We start from the raw sequence: 27364 nt of genomic DNA on the forward strand, positions 1-27364 counted from the left end.
GCCTGGCCCGCCGATCTGAGAACCCTTAAGCGGGACCTTGCCCGCGGGGAATGGTCTCTGGAGCCCGCAAACTGCCGTCCGAGCGCGTGCTGCGAGAGGAAGTACCTCTCTGATGACCAATCAGCGGCGAGAAGCCGTTTTAACGTCCCTCCCTTTTCCACCCCTCCTTCCCCGCTCACTGGTTCCTACCCCCTCCTACCCGCTTGGGCTCTACCGGGTTCGGCCCTTCCAGGACACCGTCGCCCGCGCTCTCGTCTCGGAGTCCGGCCGCGACCTCTCTCGGCAGTATGGCCAGCTCAGAGGCTGGTGAGTCTCGGCCTGGAGCCCTAGTGTTTTCTACTGCAGCAATCCAGCATGCCTCGGGCTGATCTGAACCGTGTCTGGGCTGCGGAGAGGCTCGTGACTGTCGGGCACTAGTTGCAGTCCGCAGGGGGCGGTCTCTGAATTTGGGGTCTCAGCCTCGAGACCTCTTGGGTTTCCTAGGCGTGGAACAGAGGCTTGGGATGTGACGGGGGCTCTCTGGCGAGGCTGCGACGCCCGCAGCCTGTCTTCACAGAGCAGTCAGGATCCTGCTCGGACCTGAATTTCTGTGGGCTATCTAGCCACAGACTGTCTCTCAGTCCCCTTCCTTTGTTGAGACCAAGGCGGAACCTATCTTTGTATTGAATTTCTTTTTTCTTTTCTTTTTTTGAGGCGTAGCACTCATAAGATCTTTTGATGCCCTCCAGAGTAACCGGCTTTGTCTAGTACTGCCTTTGGAAAGCCAATTGATTTGGTTGTCTCGGACGCTTTCCTCCTCTCCAGTACAGCATACAAAATGGTTGTCAAGGCTTGGTCAGCTGTGAGAAATGGGCATCGGGAGGGGCGCATAATGGACATGGCCCATTCAGACTATTGTCTCCAGAACATGTGTCCATCTTATACTGGAGATGTGTCCAATTCTAAAGTGCTTTTTAAGTCCCAGTCATTTCAGGATGCAACTGTTTCAGGCTTTCATAATTATTGCTGAAACCCTTAACCTTGGTCCTGAGCTATTTAGGGGAGGGCAAGAGCTAAAAAACAAAACCAACAAACAAACAAAAACCAAACAAAACAAAAAACGGGAACTTGAGTAATGTCGTTAGTGTGGCAACTAAGGTGTTAGCAATGCACTTTTCCCCATGTTTACCTTTTACAACACATATAATAAAGAAAACTAATAAATGCATCAGTCTTGGTGTTGTCATTCAGGTTCCTAACAGTCTGAATTAATCACTTGTTTGGGCCCCGAGAGATCTGAACTTACACAAGCTAATTGGCTAAAAACATGTCTAATACAATTGGGAATTTGGAGGCGCCTCCGCTAGTTTCTAGCAACCTTAGGCCATCATTTAGAACCATCTTATGACATACCCGATTACCTATAAATTTATTGTAACCCATGTAAGTATTATAAAAATACTGGGAAATAGGATTTTAGGTTGCAAGAATAAAAGTTGGATTGTCACAACAGTTTTGACTACATAGGAGCTAGCACTGGAAATCTTCCCAAGAAGTCAAATCTATCTTTTGAAAACTTTTGTCTGATTGAGTCTTTGAAATTTCATGGCAAAGTCCTAATCTTCTGCAGTTTTCAATGTTTTTTCTTGTGCAGCAATGATTTTTAAATGTACATATGACGTTTCCTACTGTTACTGAACACTGATTTCCCCCACTTCTTCCCCAACAGAATGGGTAACAATTGCCAATAACCTTCTTTTTAAATGTCACATACACCTGAGGATACATGAACTTGGAGACTGTGATGCTAATGTTTTTATTGCACTTTATCAATCCATTTTGGGAGAAAAGGTACCAGGTAAAGTACTAAAAAGTGAGAATAATTTTCTTTATGTCTTAGGTAACAGTTTTTCTCTGACAGATATTTTGTTTCCCTTTCAACATCTAATTTCTATCCAAATATGGCACAAGTCACTTTAATGAGTACCTTATGCACCACACCCATAATGATAGCCATGATTAAATAGTTTGGCACTTATTTGAGTTAATCTCCACCTAATTCAATCTCATAAAATTTATTCATGCGTTTAAAATCATTTCTGTAATTACCACCAAGGTTCTAAATTTGAGTGGGTCTTGGAAATTTGTTGGGTCTTTCTTACTACTGGTTACAGATAACATTACAGTGGGGTGTGCTGGCCAGGTTGGTGTACATAGTGAGTTCTAGAGGTACAGACCCTGTTTCCAAAAGAAAAAAGAAAAATGCTATTTGTACTTGGTTACCCTAATTTACTAAGAAGTCAGCCAGCCGGGCGTGGTGGTGCACGCCTTTAATCCCAGCACTCAGGAGGCAGAGGCAGGCGGATTGCTGTGAGTTCGAGGCCAGCCTGGTCTACAAAGTGAGTCCAGGATGGCCAAGGCTACACAGAGAAACCCTGTCTCGAAAAAGCCAAAAAAAAAAAAAAAAAAAAAAAAGAAGTCAGCTAATCGGAGCAGTGGTGGCACACACCTTTAATCCCAGCGTTGGGGAGGCAGAGGGAGGTTGATGTCTGTGGGTTGGAGGCCAGCCTGATCTACGGATCAGCTTTCTGGGACAGCCAGGGCTACCACAGTAAAACTCTGTCTCTCGAAAAACCAAAAATAGAAATAAAGAAGACAGCCAATAAATATGACTGTTTATTTTCTTTTAGGTGCCAAATCATTTGTGTGTGTCCTCCATTAAATATTGCAGACCCACTTTCCTTAGATTCCTTACTGCTTCCTTGTCTCTAATTGATAAACACGCATTGCAATATGCTTTTTAGATTTATTTTTATGTTATATATATGAGCGTTCTATCTCTATGTACACCTGCGTGCCAGAAAAGGGCATAGATGGTTGTGAGCCATCATGTGGTTGCTGGAAATTGAACTCAGGACCTCTAGAAGAGGAAACAGTGCTCTTAACCACTGGGCCATCTCTCCAGCCTAGCAATAAAATTAGTGTCCTCTTGCTGTCCCCACTGTTAACTTGAATGAGTGTCCTCCACATTTTCTAGAAGGATGGATGGCATGACTTATAGTTGTGGTAGTTGGTATTCTTTTCAACTGTCTAGGCTTCATCTTTTTGTTGTTTTTGTTTCAAGACAGGGTCTCACTATGTAGCTCTGGCTCTGTAGACCAAGCTGTTCTTTTTGTTCGTTTGTTTTGGGTTTTTGTTTTTTGTTTCTTGTTTTCCAGAGCTGAGGACCGAACCCAGGGCCTTGCGCTTGCTAGGCAAGCACTCCACCGCTGAGCTAAATCCCCAGCCCAGACTAGGCTGTTCTTGAATTCAGAGGCGCACCTGCCTCTGCCTCCCTAATGCTAGGATCAAAGGCGTGCACCACGACACCTGCCTCCTGGGCTTACCTTCAAAACCACAGGAAACACTTGGTTTGCTATTAAGATCTTTCCATGCTCTCATCTGTGCGTTAGCTTTTATGCCAGGTATTCCCAGTAGACGCTTGTAGCAGGGCATATAAGAGGCCTACTTGAGCACATGCTGTGGTTTGGTGCTCTGGTTTTGTTTTCTGAGACAGTATCACCCTGTAGCTTCAGGTGGCCTAGAACTTGCTCTGCAGCGCAGGCCGTATTCTGCCTCCCGAGTGCCGGAATTCAAGGCAGCTGCCACAGCGTCTGGTTGATTTGGGGCTTAATTTTTGCTTTACTTTGACAAGAAACCCATAGTTAGGGAATTAAGTATCTTTTTGTTTGTTAATTGTGTTTTTGAGACAGGTCTTGTTCTATAGAGCAGTACAGTTGCAAGCTCATAACACTGCCACAGCCTCTCCAGTGCTGCGGCTGTAGACCTGTCCTCATCCCCAGCCTTGTTTTGTAATTAGACTAAATAGTTTGTTCCTTTACGTGGTGCTTCCATAGAATATACTCATACACTGGGTGAAGCATTTTCCACCAGTATATATGAAGTATTTAAAAACAAGTTTAAATCAATAGTCAACCAATACAGATGCTGTGCATAGAATTTAGGCTCTATAATTTTTTTTTTTTTTTTTTTTTTTTGGTCTGAGCTGCTTTTGTAGCAGTGACGTTTACTCAGAAGCTTAGTCACAGGCGATCGTATATGACAAATATAAGTAAATATATATTTATGTGTTTTAAAACCTGGCCCCTCAAAGCTCTAACATGCTATGATGTTCCCTCTCCCCCGCAGACCTCATAGTTACCCCCAGCACTCAAGAAGATGATGCCCACAATGTACAAGCAGTCATTGATTCACTAGCTTTGGATTACCTCCAGGTCAGCCTGTCTCACATAACAGGTCAGTATACACTTACCCATCAGGTAATTACCTATTGTAATTAAATGTTAGAATCTTAGCTGTTGCTTAACCAAGTCCAAACAGGAAAACTGTACGACCGAGCTGCAACAAATCAGCGTGTACTTAGGCAACCATGAGAGCCCTGGAAACTGAACGTTGGCTCTAGGGATGTTGAAGGTGAGTACCACCATGCTTGTTCTTCTAAAGCACACCGTGCTGCATAGTTGCTGTAGCTAAAAGAAACGCCTAAGTGTCCACAGTTAGGGGCTGCCTGCATCACAATGGCACCGTACACTGCGGCGCACTGTCAGCAGTGACTGAGGACACGCTTCATGTACAGTCCTTGCATCACAGAGAACATTCTCCAGTGTTCCCTGCTTGTCTTTCTATGATAATGCACAGCATGTGCTGCAGCTTGTTGGAACAGAGGTGCAGAGAGAATCTGTGTGCTTGACCGCATGTAAGGAGTATGCTACTCTGATGGCATCAAGGGAGACTGTCACGGATACTGAAAAGGGGACAAGGATTTTCTCTGAGCAATTTTAAGACCTAAAAGATTTTTTTGAGATTTTTATTTCAGACGTATGGACATTTTGCCGGCATGTAGAGGGTGTTGGGTCTTCTTGGAACTGGAGTTACAGACAATTGTGAGCTTCCATGTGGGTGCTGGGATTGAACCCAGGTCTTCTGGAAGAGTAGTCAGTGAGTTTAACCATTGAGCCATCTCTCCAGCCCCGAGGTTTTGAATTTTGAACTGTGTTATCTATTTAAAACATTTGGGGACGTAGTTTAATTGGTAGAGAGCTTCCCTAGCATGCAGGAGGCCTGGACTCACTCTCGCACCACACACAGACACAGATACAATTTCTTGTAAACTGTTTCTTACACTTTTCCCAGAATAATATAGGATACAGTGTGTTGCATTCAAAACAAAACAGCACATGTTGCAGACTGAGAATTACGAATTCTAGTAAATGAGTTCAAGCTAATGAGCAATGAGAATCTTAGAAACTTCAAAGTTTTTTTAATCACAGAGAGGCTTATACTGTTGATTTATTCATTTCAAGGAGGTAAATTGGTTTGTTTGTTTGTTTGTTTTGTTTGTTTTTTCGAGATAGGGTCTTTACATAGTTCTGGCTGTCCTGGAACTCGCAATGTAGACCAGGCTGGCCTCAAACTCACAGAGATCTACCTGCCTCAGCTCCCAAATGCTGGGCTCAAAGGAGTGTGCCACCACCACCCAAGGATTAAGTGTTAAGACAGGTCATTGATAATTCTTAATGACCTGCCAAGAACCTTGCACTGTTATTTTTTAACTCAGTTCTAGATGAGTAAATGGCATTGATCCGTTTAGAGGAATGATTTTGGAGTTTCCTTGTTCTCTCACCTCAGTAGAATTACTTTATCATCTGAGCAGGGAAAGTCACTGGCTGGTTGGTTTGTTTTAAGACAGCGTCTCACTGTGTAGCCTTGGCTGGCCTAGAACCCACAAAGATCCAATTGCGTCCTTAGTGCTGAGAGTAAGGTTCTATGTCACCACATCCTTTCCTGTTTGGTTTTTGTTTGTTTTCTTTTGAGACAGAGTTTCTCTGTGTAGCCTTGGCTGGCCTCAAACTCACATCTGTCTGCCTGCCTCAGCCTCTCAAGAGTACTGGGATTAAAGGCGTCCGTTTTTGTTTTTTAAAAGCCCAACTCTTAAGCCAGGTGTGGTGGCACACGCTTTTAATCCCAGGCAGGCAGATCTTTGTGAGTTCGAGGCCAGCCTGGTCTACAAAGAGAGTCCAGGACAGCCAAGGCTACACAGAGAAACCCTGCCTTGAAAAACAAAACAACAAAAGCCTGACTCTCAAACTGTAGCCTGGTGTAACACCACTGGGCTCACTAGTTAGCCCAGGTTGGCCTCAAACTCCCAGCAATCCCCCCATCCCAGTCTCTTTAGTGTGAGGATTGTAGGTCCAGGTTACCTTGAGCAGATTGGTATGTGCTTTATAAGCATACTGGAGCTAGGTTGTCAACACATGTTTGTAAAGGTTTAAGAGCTGCCTTGATATCACAGTACATGAAAAGTTGCAGACCGCTTACCTCTTCAGGCTGACCACAGCAGCTTTTACCACTTAGGTCTCTTACTGCACTTCTCCACCACAGAGCTCTGTAGTCTGCTGGCAGGCTAGTTGCTGGCTTGGCATCATGTGCCCCATCCTGGAAACCAAGCAGTCTGAGTATGCCCTTGGGACACAATTATGGATTGTAAGCCAGAAAAACACAGCATTTGAAAACATGGTTTCTGGTGTGTTATTTTAAAAATTAAAAAGCCTATCAGACTGTCTTTAGGAGCAGCAGAGGAAAACACTAGATTTCTGGTTTACGTTGGTTCTCTGTCAGGGCTAAAATAGATTGGCTAGGTTCTCAAACACCAGATTTCAAGTGGGCCTTTGCTGTTTTTTTTGAATGACAGGATTTCCCAAAGGACAAACAGTACAGGGAGATATCTCCATCCAGCCTCGATGTTGATTAGAATCTATTTCAGATGACATTAAACAAATCAAGCTTACATGTTTTACCAGCCCACTTCTATTCAACATTCCAGCTTAATATTTATCTGTTGTGCTAGACTTTGCGAAGATTAACTTGTGGGAGCTAGAGATATCAGTCAGTTGGGAGAGTGCTTGCCTAGCGTGCAGGAAAGAGGGCCTTTGCTCTCACACCCTCCGTGCCAGGGCGCTGATACGTGAATGGGATCCCGGCGTTTGGGAGGTGGGTGTAGGAGGATGAAGAATTTAAGGTCATCCTCTACTGCATAGGGAATTTGAAGCCAGCTTGGGATACTTAACATCTTGTTTCAAGAGAGGAAAAAAGGCTGGGCAGTGGTGGCGCACGCCTTTAATCCCGGCACTTGGGAGGCAGAGGCAGGTGGATCACTATGAGTTCCAGGCCAGCCTGGTCTACAGTGTGAGTCCAGGACAACCAGAGCTACTATACAGAGAAGCCTTGAAATAAAGAAAAAAAGAGCTGGGCATGGTAGTGCATGCCTTTAATCCCAGGCAGAAGCAGGCGGATCTGTGTAAGTGCGAGGCCAGTCTGGTCTACAAAGTGCATCTAGAACAGCCAAGGCTGTTACACAGAGATACCCTGTCTCAGAAAAACGAAAGAAAGGAAAGAAAGAAAAATGTGGCTCTGCCTATAAAGTAAATAGATGTGGACCAAGCTCCCTGATGGAAGCACCATTAGTTGCTCATTTTGTTTTGCTGTAACGTTTCCCAGACCAGCCTCAAGAAGCGGGTGCCTCCAGCTCCATTCCCTGCTGTAAAGTTGCCTGCTGCTTTCTGGTTTGGTGGGGTTCTCCCTAGAGGACGTTCCTTGGGGCCACTTACTCAGCAGCTAGGAAAGGACCATGCCCGAGAGTGACCAAATGCCATATTCAGGCTTCCCCGCCTTGGTTCTTCAGATATAATCAAACAGAAGATAGATGCTTCTAACATCTATAATGGCTTTCCCTTGGTTAGTTTATGCCTATATATTTTTTTGAGACAGGGTTTCTCTGTGTAGCCCTGGCTGTCCTGGACTCGCTTTGTAGACCAGGCTGGCCTCGAACTCACAGCCACCCGCCTGCCTCTGCCTCCCGAGTGCTGGGATTAACGGTGTGCGCCACCACACCCGGCCCTGTACCTGCATTCTTAAACAGCATTCGTATATATTCAGCTTTCTGATTTCTTTGTTAAATGTTTTAAAAATCTGTGTCTTCTGTGTTCAGGAGAAAACATAGTGAGGGGGGATAAGGAGTCTATCAAGAATCTCCTAGAAATATTTGATGGATTGCTGGAGTACCTGACCGAGCACATCAGTGAGACATCGCACAGCAAAGGTAAGTCAAGAGCAGAGGGCTGTCACGCTCCTCCTCTGAGGAGCCAGGATCCCTGGTACAGAACGGCTGCTAAATGAGGGATAAGTTCCCAGTTCTTTCTGTTCTGAGTGGTTAGAAACTGTCCCCCACTCCCATTATGTTCTCTGCTAACTTGGATATGGCTTTTAAATTACAACCAATCAATAACAGAAAGTTAAGCTTCTAGTTGAATTATTTATTGTTCTATTATTACCCGAAATCTCTTGTTCCAGCATTTCCTGTCAGAACTGCCATCATGCATGTTAAGTGTGGCGGTAACTGAGGCATCAGCAGGGAAAACTGGTACATCATCGCCCTCAAGCTTAAACTGGCATTTGTGACAGCCTGAATGTTTTTTTGTTTTTGTTTTTGTTTTCTGAGATAGGGTTTCTGTGTAGCCTTGGCTGTCTAGGATTCACTTTGTAGACCAGGCTGACCTCTGCCTGCCTCTGCCTCTCAGAGTGCTAGGATTACAGGCCTGCATCATCACTCCTAGCCAGCCTGAGTATTTTTTTTTTTTTCCAAGATTATGTATACAGTATTCTGCCTGAATGTATGCCTGCACACCAGAAGAGGGCATTAGATCTCATTATAGATGGTTGTGAGCCACCATGTGGTTCCTGGGACTTGAACTCAGGACTTCCAGAAGAGCAGACAGTGCTTTTAACCACTGAGCCATCTCTCGAGCCCCATAGCCTGAGTATTTTTATTTTTTTATTTTATTTTTTTATTTATTTTTATTTATTTTATTTTTTTGGTTTTTCGAGACAGGGTTTCTCTGTGTAGCCTTGGCTGTCCTGGACTCACTTTGTAGACCAGGCTGGCCTCGAACTCACAGCGATCCGCCTGCCTCTCCCTCCCGAGTGCTGGGATTAAAGGCGCGCGCCACCACGCCCGGCCTTTTCTGAGTATTTTTAATCTCACTTATTGAGTAATCCAATTCAGACTTAACATGTGAAATTTCTTTACTGAAGATCCGTATTTCCATACTTAAACTTATTTTCTCACCTCTGACGAATTCTGTATCTAGGAGCTCATCCTAAGAAAGTGATATTAAAGACATTTAAGTGCTTGGGATCCTTCATTGCATTGTTACCTGTAATTATGGAAGAGGAAGCTATCTTTTGGGGAGAGCTGGCTAAACAGGGTCTTACGTAAGCCAGGTTAGTCTTGAGTTCACTGTGTACCTGAGGATGACCTTGAATTTTGTTTTGTATGGTTGGGACAGGGCTTCTCTGTGAAGCTCTGACTCTCCTAGATCAAGCTGGCCTCGGAGACCCACCTGCCTCCGCCACTGTGGTGCTGGGATCGCAGGCCTGTACATAGGCATGGAGCAAGAAGCTATAGTGTAACAGTTTACAAGTAAACAATCCTACTGTCAGTGGATGGAATAATACCTGCCTGTTCTTGTTTTGTTTGGTTTTTAGAGACAGGGTTTCTCTCTGTAGCCCTGGCTGTCCTGGACTCCATGCCCCGCTGATGATGACCTGTTCTTGTATTGCAGAGTTAAACAGAAAGTTTTAGGAGAAATAGAAATAAACATGAGGTCTAATACAAATTAAAACAAAAACACCTGAGACGAGCATGGTGGCATACGCCTCTAATCTCAGCACTCAGGAGGCAGAGGCAGGTGCATCATCAGCTTGGTCTACAAAGCGAGTCCAGGACGGCCAAGGCTACACAGAGAAACCCTGTCTCAAAAAAACAAAAACAACAACCAAAATGCCTGGGTACACCCATCCTTCCAAAGTCCCCTGCTGTTCCCTCGAGGCTGTGGCACTCGCTGCCAGTCTCCCTCCAGTCTCTGGTTAGAGTGCCCTACTGTAAATCCGTAGCTAAAAAGATGTAAAGGCTGTAGAAGAGATTGGAGCGCTGCGGCACACTGGAAACGTCTTTATTTCAGGCATTTTGAGTGTGATACATGTTAAATGCTACTCTGTGTGCTTCAGGAGGTTGAAGCATATGCCATGTTCGCTGTTTCAAAGAACCCTGTACTTAAGTCAGGGAGACAGCTCCAAATGGGTATAATAAACCATGAAAGGAGCTGGGAAGAATGCTGAGAGTGAGTGGCAGGTGGGACTCACCTAACGCAGGACTAACGGGGGTATTTGGATTTGCTGTGTGTGTGTGTGTGCGCGCGCGCGCGTGCGCGTGCGTGCGCGCAGATATGGATGGGCATCTCTGCCACCGTGTGCATGTAGGTGGGTTCTCAGGCATCAAACCTTGACCCACTGTGGGCTTTTTATTTTATTTATTTATTTATTTTTGTCTTTTAAAAAATTAACAAGGTTAAGAGGCAGAAACTAAGTAAAGAGATTGAGATTAATTTAAATGATAAGAGCAGCCAGGCATTGGAGGCACACACTGTTAGTCCCAGCACCAGGGAGGCAGAGGCAGGTGGATCCCTGTAGGTTCAAGGCCAAAAAATAAAAATAAGCTAAAAATAAAAAAGGAAAGAAAAGAAACAAGAAAGAAATGGTAAAAGCAATCCTTACAATTTAATGCTTGGTCACAGGGAGTTGGGATGACGAGGGCCTGGTTGATGAGGGCTGTGAGGACGGTCTTAGTCACTGGTCTATAGCTATGAAGAGACACCATGACCACAGCAACTCTTGTAAAAGGGAACATTTAATAAGGGGCTTGCTTACAGCTTCAGAGGCTTATTCTATTATCATTATGGCAGCTGGCAGGCATGGTGCTGGAAAAGTAACTGAGAGCTACATCCTAATACACACACACACACACACACACACACACACACACACACACACGGCTTGGCATGGACTTTATCTCCAGTGACACACTTCCTCCAACAAGCTCCCACAGGCCTGTCTCCTCATCCTCCTCATCCTTTCAAATACTGACACTCCCTGGTGACTAAGCATTTAGCTACAGGAGCCCTTGGGGGCCGTTCCCATTCACACCAGCACAGGGACGGCAAGAGCGCAGACCGGAGAGCCCCATGTGAGTGGTGCTGCTGGAAGCTGAGGGTTGTTGGGGGGGGGGGAGTTGGTGGTGGGCTGAGTTGTCACAGAGAGAGGCTCTAGTGCACAACACTTTAGACAAACAGCATTTTTTCACAGGCCCAAAGTGTATTTATTTGGCTCTATTACCTGGAGCTGATCAGATTCTTTTTTTTTTTTTTTTTTCCCCCCCGTTTTTCAAGACAGGGTCTCTCTGTGTAGCCTTGGCTGTCCTAGACTCGCTTTGTAGACCAGACTGGCCTTGAACTCACAGTGATCCGCCTGCCTTTGCCTCCCAAGTGCTGGGATTAAAGGCGTGTGACACCACACCCGGCCGCTAATCAGATTCTTTAAAGTTCCAGTTAGCCAGGCAGTGGTGGTGCACGTCTTTAAACACAACACTTGGGAGGCAGAAGCAGGCAGATTGCTGTGAGTTCGAGGCAGCCTGGTCTGTGGAGCAAGTCCAGGACAGCCAAGGCTACACAGAGAAACCCGGTCTTGAAAAACCAAAAAAACCAAAACAAACAAACAAACAAAAAAATCCAACCCCTCCCCCCAAAAAACCCAAAACCCAAAACCCAAGTTCCAATTAGCATTACCAGGAAACACATGTCACCTGAGCTGCACTGGGCCTAGCATTACTGTTTACCGCTGAAGACTTGAAGTCAGACTTGGGGGTCAGCGCCCAGCTCTACCCCTGCTGTATTGCTGATGCTCTCTGGGTGTTTGGTTTTTGTTCTCTGAGGCAGGCAGGACCTTGAGTAGCCAGTGCTGGCCTTCAGTGCCTGGTCCTCCTTCCTCAGTCTTCCCAGTGTGGGGTTACAGGTGTGCCACACTCCACCCAGCTCTCAATCTCAGTGTGTTTTCTTTTCTGAAGGCTGTAAAGGGTTAGTGGGATGGTTAGCGAAGAGCAAGTGCACCAGCGTGTGTCAGCCAGCGGTATAGGAACCTGCCTTGTGAATGTGGAGGGAGACACTAATGGGGGTGAGTGCTGCAAGGGGGACATGCAAAGTACACAGGGGTGATCAGTCACCCACCTGTCTCCTGCACTCATCCTGCCACTGGTGGAAGTGGCTGTAAGGGATGGCAGTGTTTATCCAAGCCACGATGTGGTCTCTTAGCCTAAGGCATGGCTGTCTTGGAACCTGAAGTATGCTGGCACAACCGTGCTCTCGCTCTGACTTTGCCTCAGATATTCTTTACAGATGGAGGGATGTAAAATGTATGCAAGTCTAGCTGAACAGTGGGGCTGGACGGGGCTGGGAGACGCGCTGTCCCTTGCTGTCCCAGGAGACTCCTTACAGGCGGTGGGTGTTTGCTGCTCTATCATTTCACTCCGGCTCAGGACAGCCTGGGGCATCCACTTAGTAGTGTTCATGTTTATCTTTTTTCTTTTAATCTTTTTTAAACAGGTGAAACTGAACAGTATTTTAAAGACTCTTGTGGAGAAGAACCCGTGGAAGAGCTAGAAAGTATCAAGGAGTCCAAGTCATCATGGAAAAGAGTGTCTTTGGGGAGGTAGAGTACAACGCCTGTGAATTTCCTCAGACAGGTTAAGCTCTCCACCCTCTAAGGTTAAGGCCCGCACACGCTAATGGTGCTCTCCAAAGGCTAATGGGAATGCTTTATGCCTTTCTGAGGGAGGGTTTTTTGTTTGTTTGTTTTGTTTTTTGAGACAGGGGTTCTCTGTGTAGCCTTGGCTGTCCTAGACTCACTTTGTAGACCAGGCTGGCCTCGAACTCACAATGATCCACCTGCCTCTGTCTTCCGAGTGCTTTCTGCAGGAGTTTAAGAACTTTGAACCACATCTAATAATTTAATGCTAATTCTCAATTTTAACTACTATTAATTTTTAATTTTCCCTTGAGTGACAATTTTTCTCTTTCTTTTTGTGACTTGGTTTCATGTAGCTTGGGCTGGCCTTGAATTCACTATGTAGCTGAGTGTGACTGAACTGATCCTCCTGCCTTCCCCCTCCGCCAGCTCTGGCTGTTCTGGAACTTTACAGCAGGCTGGCCCTGAACTCAGAAACAGCCCTGCCTCTGCTTCCTGAGTGCTGGGATCAAGGGCATGCGCCACCACTGCCTGGCCCAGAAATGTCTTTAAAGATCTTTAAAAAGATGAAATCTACTGTTCAAAGATAAACATTATTAACTTCTTGTTAACATTTGTGTGTTTTTGGCTCTGTTGCTTTGTTCTTTTTCTCCCCTTTTCTTTTTGGTGGTTTTGGGGATCAAATGTAAGTGTCTCATCCATGTTAGCCAGACATCCTACAAGTGAGCCCTTGAATTTCCTGTCCTTTCCCTGCCATTGTTCATTTGTAGACTTTTGTTGAGATTGGTCTCCTATGTACCTCTGGCTTGCCTTCAATTCCTGATCCTCTCGCCTTTGTCTTCTAACTATTGGGATTAAAGGCATATGGTTAACATACCAATACTTAATTCTTTTCACTATTTGTTTGTTTGTTTACTTGTAGCTCACTAGCCTAGAACTCACAGATCTGCTTGCCTCAGCCTCCCAAGTGCTGGGATTAAAGGCTTAAAGGTGTGTGCCACCACACTTGGCAGTTCTACATTTTTTTTTTTAAAGCTGGTTGGTGTATGGGTGGGGGGAGGCAGCAGTGATGGCAGCGGTGGCACACACCCTTAATCCTAGCACTCAGGAGGCAGAGGCAGGGGAGTCTCTGGAGTTTGAGGCCATCCTGGTCTACAAAGGGAGTTCCAGAATAGTCAGGGCTACACAGAGAAACCCTGACTCAAAAAACCTAAAAAAAAGCTGGGCATGGTGGCACATGCCTTTACTCCCAGCACTCAGGAGGCAGAGGCTGATGGATCAATGTGAGTTTGAGGCCAGCCTGGTCTACAAAGTGAGTCCAGGACAGCCAAGGCTATGCAGAGAAACCCTGTCTCAAAAAAGTTTTGGATCCCTCAACAGGAATTACTTACAGTTATGAGCCTCTCTGTGGGTGCTGGGACTTGAACCTAAGTCCAGCAAGAACAAGTGTTCCTTTTGTTTGTTTGTTTTTGTTTTGTTTTTTCGAGACAGGGGTTCTCTGTGTAGCCTTGGCTGTCCTGGACTCAACCTTGTAGACCAGGCTGGCTTCAAACTCACAGAGACCCGCCTGCCTCTGCCTCCTGAGTGCTGGGATTACAGGTGTATGCCACCACACCCGAATCCTACTTCATTTTTTAAAGAGGTAGTTTCACCATGTTCCCTGTGTTGGCCTCCTTGAATTTACTATGTAGCCGTAGTGGCTGGCCTCTGACTCGCAGCCATTTTCCTGCCCTTAGTCTTCTAAGTGCTGGTTTGTGTTACCATATCCATGAAAATTTTGACTTTTTCACTGTTAGAATTAAAAACAAAAAGCAACAGGAAGAAAAAATATAAAAATCTAGTCGGGTGTGATGGAGCACACCTTTCATCCCAGCACTAGGGTTCATCCCAGCACAGGCAGATCTCTGAGTTTGAGGCCAGCCTGTTCTACAGGGTAAGTTCCAGGACAGCCAAGGCTACATAGAGAAACCCTGTCTTAATAAACAAATAAACAAACAAGTAAATAAACGGATACTTTCTTTGAGACTTTTTTTTTTTAAGATTTATTTATTTATTATGTATACAATAGCTCTGCTTGCATGTACACCTACATGCCAGAAGAGGGCATCAGATCACATTACAGATGGTTGTGAGCCACCAGGTGGTTGCTAGGAATTGAACTCAGGTCCTCTGGAAGAGCAGTCAGTGCCTTTAACCTCTGAGCCACTCTCCAGCCCTCTTTGAGACTCTTATAGCTTAGACTGGTCTGGAATTTGGTATGTACCAAAGATGATTACTGTGAGTTATGATGCTCCTGCCTCTACCTCCTAAGTACTAGATTACAGACGTGCGTCACTATGCCCAGTTTTATTCAGTGCTGGGAATTGAACCCAGGGCTTTCTGCATGATAGGCTAGACACCCCACTAACTGAACTCTGTTCCCCAGCCCTTAAGAATATTTGAGTCAGCCAGGTGGTGGTGGCACACGCCTTTAATCCCAGCACTGGGAGGCAGAGGCAGGTAGATCTCTGTGAGTTTGAGGGCAGCCTGGTCTACAGAATGAGTTCCAGGACACCAGGCTCACCAGGGTTTGCTGTCTTGACTCACGCAGCTGTTCTCACCTTGCATATAGCAGTCAAAACCAAACAGATAAACAGCAAATTGAAATCTTCCTTTCATCCTTCCTTTCCGTGCTGGGGATAAACCAAGGGCCTTGAGCATGGTAGGCAAGCGCTGACTCACTGGGCTACACCCAGAGCCCCGGTCTTTGCACCTAGGACGAGCCCCCTGCTTGAAACAGCTGTCTGTAGTCAAGGCCACAGTGAATGCGAGACCTTTTCCAGGTGTTCCTCGTTGTCTGATGCTTTGGCCCCCACCTGGGATGAAGCTGAAGCTGAATCTACAGGTGAAATAATTAGGCTCGGAGACACCGCGCATACCTTCTCCCTAAGAAGTAATGGTGAGTAGACACACTTTAAGTAGCAACTGTCATTCAACACAAAAAACAGAAAAATGTAGAATCATACGTTTTAGAGTTGTGATGAACGGAGCCCCAATTAAGCATTCACATTGAAGTCACAGAATACCGCCACTGCCCACTAAATGTGAACAGCCATCTGATGTCATATCTAACGTTGCAGCTGTGTGAGAATCACAGGCTCAGACACAGAGAAAGCCAAAGCAAGTGTGTGCAGAGCTGTCGTAGAATTAGTGCGACAAATAATATGAAAAACTATGGGTGCAGCTTTGAGCTCAGTCACAACTCTGAAATACTCAATTATAATTTTCTGAAGTGGTTCACTTCATTTTTCTGTGGTTTAAACTAACAAGTTCATAACTCCTGGTAGTAAAGTTTCAGCTCTATGTCCAACAGTCTACTGCTTATTCACAGAGTGGCTGTAGGGCTCCTGTAGTGCCCCCCACTTGGCCCTGCCTCATCAGCCTTTGTACCCTATTCTACCTACCTGCCACTCTGTCTTAGTTGGAACTCTTCTCTGCTGTCACTGTGCCATCTGGCCTTCCTATTACTGGCAGGCTCATGTTCCAGGGCCCAGCCGCCTCCACCTGGCTCAGGCTCTGAGGCAGTGTTCCTGTGGTGTGGCCTGCTCTGTGTTTTCTGTACCACCATTCACATACTGTATGGAAATTTCCAGTCTGTTGGGTAAACTCTGAGTTCCTGGAACAGTAGCCAGGTCACGCTCACCCATCAAGGCTGGTCCCCTGTCTTCCCTGTGCCGGGCACTGTGGGACGGAACAGCCACAGGGCCTGCCTTCATCCTGCTTACAGTCTGTGCACGAAGATCAACTGGGAGCAACAAGAGTAAAACTCTTGTTTTTCTTAGTCTGTCAAACCTTGGCAAAATACGAGGCCGCAGTGAGTATGTTTTTGTATGGAATGATAAAAAAGTTATTGTGGAAATAAGTACAATAAACTGAGACCCAAGAGGCCTTCATTCTCACAGCTATTGGCTTTGGACAGGCAGGCCCTTTTCTGAACTTGATTTTCATTGGTGTGGAATGAGAGAATTGGACTAAGCCATCTCTGTAGTCCCTGTCAGCATTAACACTCTGAATTTAAGTCTGACATTCCAGCCGCAGACCAAAGACAGGAGGGAAGGGATGAGGAGTCTAAAATGGGTTATGATATCAGATGTCATGAAAAATGTATAACTGCAAAACCTGAAACTTTTGTATTGAGATGCTATAAATGGAAATTTTCAGCCTAGAGCCAGCCAAATGGCTCATCCAGTAAGGGCACCTTGCCACTAAGCCTGACCACCTGGGTTCTATTCCAAGGACCCACAGAGTAGGACAGAGCATGCAAATTATCCTTTGGCCTTTATAGGGCACCATGGTACCCTATGCACAAAAAAAAGGTTAGGGAGTTGCAGGAGTATTGTGACATTTTATTCTATACTGTGCTGGCTAGTTTTATGTCAACTTGACACAAACTAAAGTCATCTGAGAGGAGGGAACCCCAATTGGGTAAGTGCTTCCATAAGATTAGGCTGTAGGCAAGCCTGTGAAGTGTTTTCTTAATTAGTGATTGATGTAGGAGGGCCCTATCTATTGTGGGTGGAGCTATCCTGGGCTCTATAAGAAAGCAGGTTGAGCAAGCCAGGAGAAGCACGCCAGACAACAGCAGCACTCCTCCATGGCCTCTGCATCAGCTCCCACCTCAATCTGCCTTTACTACTTTTGATGATGAACTGTGAGTGGAATAAATCCTTTCCAAGTCGCTTTTGCTTATGGTGTTTCGTCACAGCAACAGTAACCTTAATAAGACATAATAAGGAAAAACTGGACAGGTGTGGTGGTACACGCCTGTAATTCCAGCACTCAGGAGGCAGAGACAGGAGGATCTCTGAGTTTGAAGACAGCCTGGTGTACAGAGCAAGACAGCAAGGGCTACACAGAGAAATCTTGTCTTTAAAAAAAAAATTCAGGCTATGTGTTAAGGCAAGGACAAAACAGAAGGACTGGGCACAGTGTTTAGGTTTGCTGTGATAGAAGGGGCAGCTTCCTTATATAAGTAGATTCAGGTGTCATCTAGGCTTCAGTCTCTGAACCCTGGGTTTTAGGTAATGGTACTTAACCACAACCCCAAGTTCATGACAGCAGCATCTCTGTACCTCTGGCACCTGTTTTCCTAAAGCAAACTAATGCTGCCTTGATAAAAGTGCACTCAGCCTGTGGAGTGTTGCCTCCTACTATGTAATAGGTGTCGTAGGTAACTGTATCGTGAGCACTTGGAACAGTGTATTCTTTGAACATGCTGTTTCTCTTTTCATGTACTTAGCAAACTTCTTTGATAGCTTAAGACTTTAGCCTTAATATTCTCTTTCTCAGGTGCTCAAAATTCTATAGACTTACAGTCTTGGAAAACCTCGGCCTCACCAAGCATTAAACCACATGAGGAAGTGTTGGACCCTGGCTCAACAGGCTTTCTATCCAAGACTGGGACAGCTTTTGAAGGTGAGCTGTGATGGGACTTTAGTTCTTTTTTTTTTTTTTTTTTAATTTCTTTATTTTTAGTGCATTGGTGTTTTGCCTGCATGTATGTCTGCGTGAGGGTGTCATATCTTGGAGTTACAGACAGTTGTGAGTTGCCATGTGGGTGCTGGGAATTGAACCCAGGTCCTCTGGAAGAGCAGTCAGTGCTGTTGGCCGCTGAGCCATCTCTCCAGCCCCGGGACTTTAGTTCTTTATGATACTGTAGCTTTGTGTGTGTGTGTGTGCGCGCGCGCGCCCTCCTGTGCACGCGCATGCACACGTGTGTGTCCGCGTGTATGCATGTGTGTGTCTCTGTGTATGTTGCAGTGCCTATATGTAGGTTGGAGGGCAATGGGTAGAAATTAGGTGCCTCTTTCCACTGTAGATCCTGGGGGTTGGACTCAGATAATCTGGGTTGGAAGCAGGCGCCTTTACCTGCTGAACCATCTTGCCAGCCCATGTGCTTTGTTTTAATTAAATTAAAAAATACATTCCTAAACTGAGCCTCGTGACCGATGTCTATATGAAGATAGCCGGGAATGTAGAGTAAATTCTAGTAAGGCTGCTGTAGAGTGAGACCCTCTTCCTGGCCTGGGGCTATAGCTCAGTAGAAGAACTTGGCGATGCACGAGACCCTGGGTTTTATCCTCAGCATGTTACACATAAATTCCCTTAGTATGTGTCAAGATGTTTGTATGTGTATATGTAAAATCATTCATTTTCAAGGATTCCATCGAAAGATCCACTTTAATTTCTCTTAGCAGCAGAAACTCCTTCTGTGAGAATGGTTACAAGTGCCAGGAAGTTAGGAGAGCCGATCCGCGCTGCCATTCCCTTACACCCCCCCTACCATCCTTCTGAGCCTCGAGCACCTTGGCCCATAGGGAAGGAATTCCTCCGTTCAAGTCACTACCCACCTGCAGTGATCTCTGGAGAGCTTACAGCACTCTCTGTGGTAAGTGGAAAGGTCTTCTTATAATTAACTAGAAGCCCATATATTACTTATTTTTGCTGCTGCCAAATGGACCCAGAGCCTTGTATATGCTAAGCACATACAATCCCACTGACCTGTAACCCAAGCCCTACCAGTCCATCTACTTAAAGAGGTCTCTGCTAAAATGGTTGTCAAATGGTTAATCAAAGTATGTGCTAGGCATGATGACACACACCTGTAATATAGCCCTAGGGCAGCTAAGAGAAGGATCATGGGGATTTCAGGCTATACACTGAGACTCTTACCCTCAAAAAAATGGAAAAAAAAAAAAAAAAAGAGAGAGAGAGAGAGGAAGGAAAAAATGCTGGGCGTGGGGGTGCATACCTGTAATCCCAGCACTCAAGAGGCAGAGGGAGGCATATCTGTGAGTTCAAGGCCAGCCTGGTCTACAAAATGAGTCCAGGACAGCCAAGGCTACATAGAGAAACCCTGTGTCAAAAAAACCTGAAAAAAGAAAAGAAAGAAAAAACCACAAAGTATCTTTCTTCTTTTTACTATGTGTAATCCTGGCCAAATAGCCAGGAACTTGCTTTTTACATTAAGCTGGCCTTGAACTGATAGAGATCTGCTTGCTTCTGCCTTTCCAGGGCTGAGGATAAAGGCACATTATACACATCATGCTTAGAGTCATCTCTTATACATCGTACTTAGATTGACCCCAGTGGGCTGGCGACATCTTTTTATCTTTATTAAATTATTTTTTTGTTTAGTTGGTTGGTTTTTTTGAGAAGGTTTCTCTGTGTAACAGCCCTGGCTGTCCTGTAGAATGTCCACCCAGAATACACAACATCCTAACACTTGGTAACCCTGTGTGGTGGTGCACGCCTACAACCTTCAGGATCAGAGGCAAAAAGATTAGACATCCACAGTCATCCTTAGCTATGGGAAACCGTCTTTTACAAAACAACCAGGGCTGGAGAGATGGCTCAGTGAAGAGCACTGGCTGAGCTGGCACAGCAGAGGCGGGCGGAGTGCTGTGAAGTCAAGGCCACCCTGCTCTACACAGTGAGTCCAGGATAGGCAAGGCTACAGAGAAACCCTGTCTCAAAAAACCAAAACAGAGTAGTGGCTACTTTTCCAGGGGACCCAGATTTGATTCCCAGTACCCACAGAGCAGTTCACAACTTTCATTAACTCACCCAGGAGAACAGACACACTCTTCTGGACTCTACACATATGTTGCACAGATATGCACACATTCATACATAAAATAAAATTATTTATTTTGGTTTTTTCAAGATGAGGTTTCTCTGTGTAGCCCTGGCCGTCCTGGACCTCACTCTATAGACCAGGCTGGCCTTGAACTCAGAGATCGAATTGCCTTTGCCTTTGCAGTACTGAGATTAAAGGTGTGTACCACCACCTGGTGATAAAATTTATTATTATTATTATTATTATTATTATTATTATTATTATTATTATTATCATCATCATTATTATTATTTCTGTATTTCTTTCTTTTTTTCTGAAACAGGGTCTCTCTGTGTAGCCTTGGCTGTCCTAGACCAGGCTGGCCTAGAACTCACAGAGATCAGCTTGCCTCTGCCTCTCAAATGTTGAGATTACAGGCAAGCGCCGGGCCTGATAAAATTAATTTTTTAAATTAAAAGAAAAAAAAAGAAAGAAAGAAAAAAATAAATGCTGACCTCTGCATCTCCCTGTATGCTCTTACCCTAGGAAGATACGGACAAGAAAAGCATAAGGAAAACTAGAGCCAATACATATAGAACATTTATTTTTTGCCAGCCACAGTTCTGGGTGCTTGAAAGGGCATTAGATAATATATTCCTCAAAGTGGGTGTGCGGTAGGTGCTGCACTCCCTGGGAAAGCTAATCTAGAGAAGTTAATGCCTTGTCTGAGGCTGCACCACAATTGTGAATTCAGGCATAAATGTCTGGCCCCAAGCTGTATATCCCTAACTAACTAGTTACAAATTATAAAGAAAAAAACAATCCCATATTCTCTCTGTTCAGCACAAAGCACTTAATATCTTGGCCTATTTGTTTCTTTTCTCCTTAAAAAAAGTTTTTTTTTTTTTCATACTGTCATCTTGTCTCTAACTCCCATCTATGTGCTTGGGTAGAGCTATAAGAAATGATCTCATTATTATTATTATTATTATTTTTTTTTTTTTAAAGAAAAACCCCACAAGCTTTATTATGTAGTGTTCTGCCTGCATGTACACCTACACGCCAGAAGAGGGCACCAGATCTCATTACAGATGGTTGTGAGCCACTATGTGGTTTCTGGGAGTAGAACTCAGGACCTTTGGTAGAGCAGCCAGTGCTCTTAACCACTGAGCCATCTCTCCAACCCGATCTCATTACTTAAAAGTGCAAATAATGGTGCCAGGTGTCATACACCTTCAGTCACAGTGCCCAGGAGGCATAAACAAGCAGATCTCTGTAAGTTTCAGACCATTATGGTCTACATAGTGAGTTCTAGAACAGCCAGAGCTACATAAAGAAACCTTGAGACCGTGTCTTAAAAGGATGTGTATGTGTGCTGTACACAAACAATGCAGAAACAGAACAAGGTAAAACCAGCACGTGTGGTCAGTTGTCGTCTGCACTGTGCTGCTCTTCAAGCAGAAGTGAGGAGGGGAGGGGTAGGGAAGCCTTACCTTTGCCAGTCCCTGGGTTGTGGGGTGGTTCTGAGGTTTTGGTAATATGCGTTTTCTTCTCTTGGGTGATGGTGAATGGAGACATTGCTTCATTTCAAAGAGGTTTTTAATGATAGGAGTATAAAGCCTGCGCATGATAACAGACATCCTGTCTCAGTGCTGGAGAGGCAGGGACACAGGGATCTGTACGGGACACGCCTGGTCTACACAGTTGAGTTCCAAGTCAGCTAAGGCTACATGGCAAGACTTTATATGAAAACAAACAAAAAAGCACCCCAACAACAACAAAAATATATGTATTTTTACTAGAAAGTAACCAATTTAAGAGAGACTGAAGTGAAATTGAAGATATCAAATACCAAATTATCTAGCCAGGTGTGCTGACACACACCTGCAACTGCAGCACTTCAGAGGCAGAGAGGACAGGATCCTGGTCCTAAGCCATTCCAGAACAAGTATGACACCCTCTCTCCAAAGGAAAAAAAATATTTTCTAGATGGTTCCTTCTAAGGTTAAGAAATGTTATTAAAAATGCTGAGCATTTATGTTTTGGAGAGTTTCATCTTTGAGTGTTTCTAGACAGTTGGTGTTAGAGACTGAACTCGGGCTCCATGCTTGTGTGGCCAGCACTTTAGTAACTGAGCCATCTCCTCAGTTTCTCAGACCACCTTTTTCTGTCTGAATAGGAACCAGAAGATAAAGTTTCCTCAACTTCCATGTTATCCAAAGATGATGAACAGGACATATGTCTAGCTTTGACTCAAAGCCCCAGGACAAGGAAGCTTCCTAAAGAAAAAAGGTAACATTGCTGTGGATGTCAGTGCTTCCTGTCTGTGGTGATGGCATCTGAAGAATGAAGGGGCTGCTAAGACAGTTTACGGCACAGGTGCTTGCCCAACCTGGTGACCCAAGAGCCATCCTTGGAAACACAGTAAAGGTGATGGAGACATACTTGTGCCAAGTCACTCCCCCCCAATAATAACTAATTTTTTTTTAAAGGTAAGAGTATACTTTACAAATTTAGCTTTGGGGAACCGGAATGAAATATTTGTTAAAGTGTTTTATTATAGTCATTTTGAAGTACATAGTGTCTACTTGGCGAGTTAATTTTGTTGTGGCCACTTTATTACAGAAATGAAAACAGAGCTGTAGCCCCCTCAGGGTATCCGCCTTTCCCTCAGAAGGCCAGGAAGCGGTTAACAGAACAAGAACTGCATGCAGTGTCAGAGAAGCTCTCTCAGCAGCTCTCTGAACTAGACTGGGCAAGTCCATCCTTTCATCTTGGTTGAGATTTCTGTGGTTAGCCTTTCAGTGGAAGGCAGTGACCTCCCAGCAGCCTGAAACCTAGGTTGAGGCACTGGGGGATGAGTTGTGTTCTGGGTGGCCGGAGCGCACGCCTTTAATCCCAGCACTCTGGAGGCAGAGGCAGTCAGGTCTCTTGAGTGCAAGGGCAGTGTGGTCTACAGAACGAGTTCCAAGACAGCCAGGGCTACACAGAGAAACCCTCTCAATCCCAAAGAAAGTTCCACAAGTCAAGCAGGAAGGATATGAACAATGGCACCTTGATGTCCTTGTATAACCAAAGATGGCATAGATATATCTACATTTTATTGAGTTCTGATAAAAATGGAATCACTTAATCTAATTATGTTAAACCATTTATTTTTAGATACATCTATTACCAAAGACAGATGTGGTATAAAGTTGGATCAAAGGTTTTCAATATAAACCTAAGTTTATATTGGGGTAATAACATTGAATGATTGTATTAAATCTTTGTGACTTGCTGTAAAATTTATTGAGTTGTCTATAGCACTAATTGTCTCAAAAAAAAAAAAAAATGAGATCTGAGTGTCACTATGTAGCCCTAGATGATCTAGAACTTTCTACACAGCCAGGCTAGCCTTGAACTTGGTGAGATTCTCTTGCCTCTGCCGTCCAAAATGTGTCTACCATGCTTTAAATGTTAAATATAAAGCTGGCCATGACTGTGCCGCTAACCTCAGCACTGAGGAGACTGAGGGAGGACAATCTTGAGTTCCAGGCCTGTTTGAATTGCTCAATGAAGTCTTATCTCCAGATAACTACATAAAATAAAAGAATTAAAAGCTGCAGGCACATAAGGTGCATGCATAAGTATCTAGAAGCTCGGTGTTAGTGACCATCAAAGACAATTTCTAGAAGGCTTGTTCTCTACCACTTTATTTTCTGCTGAAGTCAAGGACAGCTACTGAAAGGATTTTCTTAATAGATGTTAAAAAATGCCCTGGGTGAGCGAGCAGCAGGCAAGACTGATGGTAATGAAGGCAATACTGGAGACGAAGAGGTGCACAGTGGGAATGAGATCCTGTCGCAGCATAGTGACAGCATCATGGAGTACGGACCAAAGAAGCCGAGGCCAGGTACTTAACCCAAAGAGGCTGAGAATGAGGCAGCCGTGGTAATTCTTGAGGTAGTTCCATGTGTTAATGGCAGTTTCATCTTATACAAAGACCAAAAATAATGGCAAACTCAAGTTGGTATTGTTTCTTACTGACTTTCCGCTGTCACTGCTTATCTATGTAGTGCTTCTCTACATACATCTACTGACTTCCTTTTAAACTTACACTAACATGGCTGGGCCGTGGTGGTCACGCCTTTAGTCCTAGCACTCGGGAGGCAGAGGCCAGCCTGGACTACAAAGCAAGACCAGGACAGCCAGGGCTAAAGAGAAACCCTGTCTCGAAAATCCAAAAATAAAAATTTACACTAACACTATATATTCTGCAACTTGCTTTGCTCTGCTTACATGACTTAGGAAGTGTGTGCTGGTGTTTAAAGGTACAGTGCATTCACTTGGGCTGCTGTGTAGCCGAGTCCACAGCGTGCCGTAGCATAGCATGAGCATCCCTGCCCATCAGAGGAGGCTCTGAGTTTAACCATGTTACCTTTTGTTTGTAAGCATGCTGCTATGTATGTGTTTCCTAGACAGGAAAAGGCAGAGCCCATAGTTATTTGCCTTACAACCAAACCAAGGACACTCTTATTTTCTATAGAACTTCATGCATAGCACATATTCCACAGGCTGAATTCAACCCAAAGTTGAAATATGCAATGCCTATGTACTTAACAATACACATACACATTTGTGTGGGGGGGGGAGTCATATGGGTGTGCACGTGCACATGTGTTTGGGTGGACATATATGTGCATGCATGTGGAGACCAGAGGCTTGCATCAGGTTTCTTCCTCACTTGCTCTTCATGTTATATTTTGAGACAGGCTCTCCTGACTGAGCCAGGACCCTATAGATTGACCCAGGTCGTCTGGCCACTGGGCTGGAGTTGCAGATGCTCTGCCACATCCAGCTTGTTCTGTGAGTGCTGGAGTCTAAACATAGCAAGCACTCTTCCTCCCCCGTCTCTATGTATAAAGAGAGAAGACACTTAGTCATTAGCTTGTCGTTCCCATTTTTATTTTTATTTTTTTAATATTTGGCAAAAAATAAAACAAAAAAGAATCACAATGCTGGGTGAGGTGGCACACTCCTTTAATCCCAGCATTCCAGAGGCAGAGGCAGGTGGATCGCTGTGAGTTCGAGGCCAGCCTGGTCTACAAAGTGAGTCCAGGACAGCCAAGGCTACACAGAGAAACCCTGTCTCGAAGAACCAAAGTCAACCAAACAAACAAACAACACCCCCTCCCAAATATTTGGTAAGAACCAATTGTTTGGTTTCCAGCTTAACATTTCTGACTGTCAAGAGGTAATGGTGAGTGACTTTCTGTGTTGCAGGACTTTCCATGTACAGAAAGGCACCTTACAGGTCCCACTCGCTGTCACCATCATCAGTAAAGAAGCACAGACAATTAGAGAAAGAGAGAAGAAAGCAGCACAAGTCTAAAGGGGCAGACACCCGCCAGTTCCAAGCAAAGGTAGGCTCTCATTCCTTGACTGCTGTTGGGCATCAGACAAATATCATCTCCCCTCAGCTGGATGCTGCAATGAGCACACACACCACTGACCTATGGGCCTAAAGTGCATTCACTATGCCTGAGCTGAATGAGTGGCAGAGAATTACGTACTACAGCTAGAGATACAGTCATGAAGTCATCAGGATCATAACCCGGTTAGTGTTGAGTGCATGAAGAAAGAGGAGGTCACTGTGGCCTGCTACTTTCAGGCAGAAGTCAAAGGTAAAGGGAATTAGGAAAGATACAATGGAACGAGAAAGTTACTCATTACCAGAGGCGGCTGGGGAGCTCTGCTTTTAAGAACACTTGCTGTCCTTCCAGAAGACCCAGATAGGATTCCCTGCACCAACATGGTGGCTCACACCTGTATGTAACTGTGTTCCAGTGGATCCCACGCCCTCTTCTGGCCACCACAGGCACCAGGCAGGCAGACATGCAGCATGCAGACATCTGTGCAGGAAAAGACAGCTATACACATAAAAATTAAAGAGCTCCATCATTCCTGGTATTGTTACAAGGGAAGATGTTGTGTTGTGGAACAGGGATGTTGAAACGCAGTAATGTAGAACACGTATTTACTTGCTATGTTGATGGGGGGTTTTGTTTTTCTTTCTCTGTTTTTTTTTTTTTTTTTTTCCCCAAGACAGGGTTTCTCTGTAGCCCTGGCTGTCCTGGACTCCACTTTGTAGACCAGGTTGCCTTGAACTCAGATCTGCCTGACACAGCCTCCTGAGTGCTGGGATTAAAGGTGCATGCCATCACCACGACCACATGGCATAGTGACTTTTTATAATGTAATTGTATTTAAATGGTGAAAACTAGAGTTAATCCAGCTGTCTTAAAATAGTTAGACTCAGGGCCTGGGAGATGTGCAAGCATGAGGATCAACGTCTGCCCTTCAGGTTCAGTAAGAGACCCTGCACCAAAAACTACAGTGGGGAGTGACTGAGGAGCACACCCAGGACACAGTTATACTCAGCATGTCACGTCCGCTCAGAGGAGTATCATAATAATTGCAAAACCTGTGAAATGAGTAAAAAAAAAAAAAAAAAACCACTGCATTCAGCTTCATATTATGTACCAACTACGTGTCTGTTAGCACACTGTATTTTTATGAACCAGCCTGGAAGAAACTTAGGAAAAACTAAATGAATGTGGGTTTTTTTTTTTTTTTTTTTTTTTTCCCTATGAGACAAGGTTTCTCTGTGTAGCCTTGGCTCTCTTGGACTCACTTTGTAGACCAGGCTGGCCTCGAATTCAGAGATCTGCCTGCGGGAAAAACTTGGTATTTTTAGAATAGGAATTCAGATTATTTTTTCCCCTTCAATTATATTCACACATGTTCCTGACAACTGTATTATATGACCTTATTCTTTCTAGGCGTTAACTGAAGCATTTGAACGGGAAATAAGAAAAAATAAAGTTCAGGAGAACATTGGACTTCGAGGGATAAGTGACAATGAGGAGGAAACAGTGGGTAAAAGTCTCCCTGTGATAAATGCCAACAATAGTGAAAAGTACAGAGTCATTAGCTCTTAGGAGATGGCAGGGTTTCATTTCATGATGTATTTCCTTCAATCTTGGCGTACTCAGCTTGCTTAGATACAGGAGGACCAAAGAGGACTAATGTTTTTCCTTTTGCCTAAATTTT

The 27364-nt window shown here is 44.7% G+C and overlaps 1 protein-coding gene across 1 annotated transcript in view; it reads left to right on the plus strand.

Annotated features, from left to right (window-relative positions):
• Positions 1-59: 59 nt before the first annotated feature.
• Positions 60-27364, plus strand: part of Cep95 (centrosomal protein 95) — a 31985-nt gene continuing 4680 nt past the window's right edge. Inside the window, exons 1-13 of the mRNA XM_051158917.1 lie at positions 60-306; positions 1709-1837; positions 4168-4275; positions 8027-8137; positions 12531-12636; positions 15495-15610; positions 18001-18126; positions 18906-19099; positions 22449-22561; positions 22895-23024; positions 24014-24164; positions 25535-25674; positions 27094-27186. Coding sequence (XP_051014874.1) covers positions 288-306; positions 1709-1837; positions 4168-4275; positions 8027-8137; positions 12531-12636; positions 15495-15610; positions 18001-18126; positions 18906-19099; positions 22449-22561; positions 22895-23024; positions 24014-24164; positions 25535-25674; positions 27094-27186 — 1536 coding nt within the window. The 5' untranslated portion in view covers positions 60-287. The remainder of the gene's footprint in view (positions 307-1708; positions 1838-4167; positions 4276-8026; positions 8138-12530; positions 12637-15494; positions 15611-18000; positions 18127-18905; positions 19100-22448; positions 22562-22894; positions 23025-24013; positions 24165-25534; positions 25675-27093; positions 27187-27364) is intronic.

Source organism: Acomys russatus, chromosome 16 (genome assembly GCF_903995435.1).
Source record: "Acomys russatus chromosome 16, mAcoRus1.1, whole genome shotgun sequence".
Classification (NCBI taxonomy): Eukaryota; Metazoa; Chordata; class Mammalia; order Rodentia; family Muridae; genus Acomys; species Acomys russatus.